Here is a 6390-nt window from a genome sequence, read left to right on the forward strand (position 1 = left end):
AAACAATAACAACAGCATGAGCCCTGAGCCTATAATCAGCTATAACCCTCTGCGCCTGCTTCCGTACTTTGCTGGACGACATGGACCGATGAGCTGTGACTGGAATACATTGGTTTTGATGCTGGATGTCAGTTAGCTTAAGGACAGTGTTGTAGTTGAGGGGGAACCTCTCAGCAAGCTTCCTCTGAGCAACTGACAGTTCAGTAGACTTGTTACATGTTATGCAAGCTAGCCCTACATTTACCCAACACATCTGTTAGTCCTCATGTTTAAAGCCATCTCTCTGAAAAGTGAAACATACCTCCTGAAAATACAAACAACACAGCTAAAGGCTCATGTCCTGCTTGTACAGGTACACAATGCAATAGTTCGTCCTGGCTTTGAGGATGAGAGATAGTCAAGCTAAACAACTACAGGGTTACTCCAAACACAATTACAATTAGGAACATCATTCAAAACTAAGAGCATAATAAAGCTAATCTTACTAATCACACTTTTTGATGTACAGTATAAAACGTCATAACAAATAGTGGTACACATTTTGATCCCTAAGGGGGCAAGTGGGGTCAAAGTATAATCTCATTTATATATATGTAAATGCACTTCTGTTTACTGTCTTGGCTGATTCACTTCCCTTGCATTCAGGGAAGCCATGAAGGGAAGCATTAAATTTGCTCTGACAAATAAGAGCTTGTGTGAAATATACATTCAATCTATGGACTTGAGATCAGTGGGAATTGTACCATCACTGTAAACAATAAGCAATCGTGGCTATGTTTGACTTCACTGAAATAACAGCACTCTCAAAGAGTAAATGATTTTCAGGAGTTCAAAAATATTAATTTGAGCTGTAGCTTCTAAGAACAATGATCCGTCTGGTCATGGATATGCATGCTTCTTATTCCCCTTTGTCTGACTATATACAGTCATGATCAAAAATACTGGCACTGCTGCATTTCTGTCAGATAATGCACTTCTCCCAGAACATTCTTGCAATCACAAATTATTGTCATGTTTATTTATTTTCTTTGCACTGGAACAACATAAAATGCAGAAAAAAAACTAAATCTGATTCCTTCCACACAGAACTCCAAAAATGGACTGGACTGAATTACTGACACCCTCAACTTAATATCAAGCAGCACAGCCTTTGGACAAACTAACTGAAATCAGTCGCTTCCTGAACCTCGATCAGACTTTGTGATTGCAACAATTTTCTGGGCGAAGTGGTGGTTTATCTGACAGAAATGCTGGGGTGCCAACATTTTTGGCCATTTCACTTTCTTCCAATCTGATCAAGTATTTAAGGGGTTCTTCCTCTTCAAGTCTTTTTTTTTCAGTTGAACTCCTCTAGCTGTCAATTGTAATATGGCCCTGATATAACATCAAGGCATTCAATACTTTTCACAACACTTTCTTCAGATCTAATATTCAGTATCTCTAGCTGACATGTCAAGCAAAAGCTCCTGAGACTAAAAACTATGAAAAAATATTCATATCTTCCTTATTTAATTTCTTTCTTCTGCTTTAGACATTCAGCCAGAGCTGTATCAGGATGATTACTGTCATCTGTTTTGTTCCTCCACTACAAGTGGACAGAGTCAATTATTTTGTCCCTCTCTCTGTCCCTGGACAGATGGTCGTCTCCTGAATTAGGTTGGCCTTTTGTTTATTTTGCTCATTGCACTTCACTTTCTACACATTCATATATTCACCACTGATGCCACTGAATTACAAACTCTAGATTATTCTCATTTACTTAGAATTTGTTAAATAAATATGTTTGCTAAAAAGTCACGTACGATCCTCTCCACTTTGTCCTTCCTGTGAGCTAGGTTGTGACAGACCGTAATGGGAATGAAGAGGTAGACTGAGTCAGACAAAACAACTCAGACATTCATACACAGTCACAACAGAATTAACAACCAAAAGACAAAAAAACTCCATCTTCCAGCTGTTTTTAGTATTATCAATGACTTGTGTCTGCTTAGCAAAAGCCTTCACAGCACACAGCAGGAAAAGCACAGGTGCACTTAATTAGATTAATAACTGGTGTTTTCCATTTAGATGAGCAACTTTCAGAGCCTTGCTATTGCCTACGCTCGCTCCAGGGCACCTCATTGGAACGCAGCCATCCTTAAAAATATTAGTTCTACCTGTGCTTTACCTGCTGAGATATACAACATAACTAGAAACAACAAGAAAGACTAACTTTTGCATGCCTGTTACCTCTGCTACAGGTGTTTCCATCCATGCCCTTCATATGAAAAAAAGAACCTGTCTCTGAACTAAAAATACTTAGATTTTCAATGTACAATATAATATGACCTGAAAAACCACAGCTTTCAATCGAAATGTACAAGATGTAACATGTTTCTTAGTTAGATTAAGTAGATCAGGACTCCTGCAGGAAAGCAGCGCAGGAACAGAGCTGACATCTCCACGAGGGCACGACTGATGATACACACCTGAGACGGTGAGAGAGCGGCTTGCATGCAAGTGGGATGAGGTGTTACGTTTGTGGTAGGCTGAAAATAACCAAGAAGGGTAAATTATCCTCTACTGGTCTCCTGTGCACTGATACAGAGTTCTGTCCTGTTGTTATCGGTAAGTGAAGAAAAATGCACCGTGGTATCCACCTCTCCACTTGCGTTACACTGTCAGACTTTAGATAAACAGCTTTCAGTATAAAAAAAAAGTTTATATCATCACCAGAACTATCTGTTTCCACACATACAACAATCACAATACAACTCATCTGAGAGTGTTATACTAGTAGTAGCTAATGTAGCCTAGAACGTGCAGCCTCGAGCAGAGAGGAGGAGCTGGCTACTGCTGAGTGGGATTCTTCCCAACTCCACATCCCCAGTTTTTCTGTTTCACACCTGTAGTCCTTAGCCCTAACCGATGCTGACTCACTTGAGGCAATTTATCAGACTTTGCACACCTCCCCTGGCAAATGAGCTAATGTGTAAAAATCAGTGAAGTTCCCCTTTAATGTTCAGCTAATAATCATTTGCCTCTCTTGCTTTTTCCTTTTACTTTTCCTGTTTGTATCTTTCTAACTAAATGCTGTTATAACATGAGATATGTTCTCGACTTGATTTAGAAACAACAACAACAAAATATCCTTCCACCAAACCTACAGCACGCAGGGCCAAGTTCAGGATGTTATCTCATAATAAAATGTTGTGTATAAGAGAGGAGGTGCACCAACCTTGTGTTCTACTCAAATTGGACTGAGACACAGTGATATCAAAGCCCCCCCAACATTGGCTTGTAACATATACATTACATCGCCACAGTTTATCAGGCGGAAATTCTTTTTGCAGTGCTCTGCTTTTGAAAGCAGGACTAAGTGTTAACAGAACCACTGCTGCAATTGGACTGGATGCTCACTGAGAGACAATCAGCAGGTACACACTGAACATAAGAGATTAACAGAATTAAATTGTCATTTTATCTAAAATGCTATCAGCCAACGAGGCACAACCTCCTAGAAAAGGTAGCAGTGTGCTAACACAGACACACGAACAAATATTAATTTCCTCTGCGTCCTCTTTCCATCAGGATTTTTGTGAATGTATCTTTCCACTTCACCTGATTAGTTTTTTAACTGCATTTATTTGCTCTATAATTTTTCCTGATGTTTCACTCTGTCAGGCAGAAGGTTATGGAATTTGCATGTAATTGCTCATCATGCTATAATCTTTTGTTGGGAGATGTGTTTATTAGTTTGTGTTAGTATATCCTACTAGTTTTAAAACCGTCTAGACAAATGTAGCCACACTAGTACTGTATGTACTTTTTAAGTGACTTAGCATACTGTGTGTGCAATGATGACTTTGTGGAAAAAAGCACAGAGGCCAGACTCCAGGGTGATTAATGACAAACCATTCAGAATTAGGAGAACACCCAGAAAGTATTACAGCAGAGCAGATGAGGCAGTGGGGAAAACTTAGACCAGTGAAAAGACAGGTGAGAAGAAGCCATCAGAGAAGCTTCAGGTGAAGTTATACACTGGCAGCCAGTGCAGTTGCTCCTTATGCATTTTGTGACAATTCCTTTGGCTTTATACTGGCTAAAACTAATCTTCTCAATGGTGCAATAGTTGCGTAAATAGTTGCATTTGCAAGAAAAAAGGTGGAACTGTATGGTTTTGCAATAACTTGTAACAACTGATGTGGGTATATGAAGGGAGGCTTGCCTGAGAGAAGTCTCGCTCTACCTATCTTGATGGTCATCTCGTCAGAACTCAACGGCTGGAAGGAGGGGCCCTCTTCTTTGGCCAGCTTGGAGTCAGGGTGCAGGGCCAAGGCAGTGTGAGGGTCAGAACCTACACCCTGATGATAAAGAAAAGGAAATTATATACATTAAAAAAAGCAGAAATGCAAGTGATAATTATGACCTAATTTCTGGGAAATGATTTACAGTAGAATGGGCTATATCATGCAATTTCCATTGAATAAAGAACTAATTTATTACAAACATTACAAAACCTAATTTCACTTAAGTAATATAGAAGTATTGGCAACAACATGTTGCTGGTTGAAGTGAAGCTAATATTGACTTTATATATTGTGTAGCATCTATACTACTGCATTCATTTTCAAGTAAACCACCATTTTATTAGAGTCAAATAAATATAGCTGAGTATAAAGAATCTTTCTATATGAAATTAGTAGAAATATTAAGGAGTACAACTACAACTTAGTTTACGTTCTTGACTAATGTAGTTCGTTACATATAAACTACATTTTGCTTAATGATAAAGGGAAATGAGGAAAGTGTTATGTTGATATCTGTACTCTGGTACCCACACTTGAGTTTTACACAACTACCGGTGAACAAACACTATCTTCATATTAAACAATGGACAAACAGCCAGATTAAACATTAAATGAAAGCAAACAGTTTAAATAAAAAAATAAAGTATTTCACTTAGCCTGGCAAACTCACTGCAATCAGGTGTTAAAGCGGAACCCGCCTTTGGGCTATCATCAGCCGATATTGAGCCCTTTCCCACACAAAACTGTATTACCACAAATTCACTACTACCCAGTAAACCTAGGGAGTCTGGGGCATGGGGCGGTTGCCTGTTACATGGTTGCTAATACAGCCTCGCATTTAAAAGTTAAATTGTGGATGAAAAGTAAACAATAACACTCTCTATTACATTGCTGACAGCTTCCTATATGACCTTCTACCTATCAGTCAGCCTTTTATTTTCATTGAATAGCATCTGACAGAGAGGAAGGAAGATGTTCCTGTCTGCACCGTTTATCCCAGCGACAGTGTACACAGACAGAAAAAAGAAAGATCAGTCATCTTAACCCATTTGCTCATTACCCTCAATGCTACTTTGTGGCTATGACTGAGAAAGGACATTAGCATGTCAAACCAGGTTTTAGCCACATGAAAGTGAATCAGTGTTTACAGTATATAAACACAGCCAGTGCTGGAGGAGCTTAATTACTCTGAACAGGCAAGGAACTAATTAAGGGCATTTTTCTGAAAGAATACAACCCCGGGGGAGACAGTTTGACAGCCTTGTGAGATTACTTGGCATAAATAACACAAGCACTCTAATGTTCTTGCTGCAACTTCACTTCTTTTGTACAAGACGGTGCCTTAAAAGTTTGTCTAATTTCCTGGTACAAGAAAAATCTCTCTGGATGATGATCATTTCCAGGACACTCTGTTATGCCATTAAAATCCACTTATTTCAGAATAAAGATCAAACATTGATATAAAATCCATTCCAAAAAAAAACAAACAACCCATATACAGTATAAGTATATACACACATACACACAAATAAATTAATAATAGATCAGCGCCAATGACAGATGTGGAATTATTTATTTAAGATGTTTTTATGTCCATTTTAATAAAAACTGCCCACATATTCAGTAGCAAACCATCAGATGAGTAACATCTGAAAGAAGACATCTACATGTCCCCCCCACCTCTGCTCCATCCTGCTGCGTTTGTGTCGCAGGATGCTAAAAGCTGGCTAACCTAATGTAACACTTCAGTGCCAAGAGAATAAGTTTCATTGTACACATATGTTAAAATTATTTCAGCTGAATTTTGATGAGAACTGTTTCTGTCACGCTGGATTCAAAATAAATATCTGCCGAACTGAAATTACAAATTTTACAGTATTATTTTTGTATCTAATTGTGGGCCATGTATTGAGATATGTATCGAATTGTGTGAGAGGGAGAGATACACACCCCTACTTCATACAATAAAACACAAAAGATACCATTATTATACTATTTTATATTTCCATCTGAAATATAAAATGATGCTGACAAGAAAAAAATAAAATTGTTTTCAACAACTATGAGATATAATGCCAGAAAGAAAAAATAAACATGCTAT

At 38.2% G+C, this 6390-nt stretch overlaps 1 protein-coding gene across 3 annotated transcripts in view; it reads right to left on the reverse strand.

The window, feature by feature from the left end:
* Positions 1-6390, reverse strand: part of slc39a11 (solute carrier family 39, member 11) — a 103606-nt gene that overhangs the window by 43118 nt on the left and 54098 nt on the right. For all 3 annotated transcript variants that reach the window (XM_020622012.1, XM_020622011.1, XM_020622010.1), the window contains exon 5: positions 4208-4343. In XM_020622012.1, the coding sequence (XP_020477668.1) occupies positions 4208-4343 (136 nt within the window). The remainder of the gene's footprint in view (positions 1-4207; positions 4344-6390) is intronic.

This window comes from Monopterus albus, unplaced genomic scaffold, assembly GCF_001952655.1.
Source record: "Monopterus albus unplaced genomic scaffold, M_albus_1.0 scaffold271.1, whole genome shotgun sequence".
Taxonomy (NCBI): Eukaryota; Metazoa; Chordata; class Actinopteri; order Synbranchiformes; family Synbranchidae; genus Monopterus; species Monopterus albus.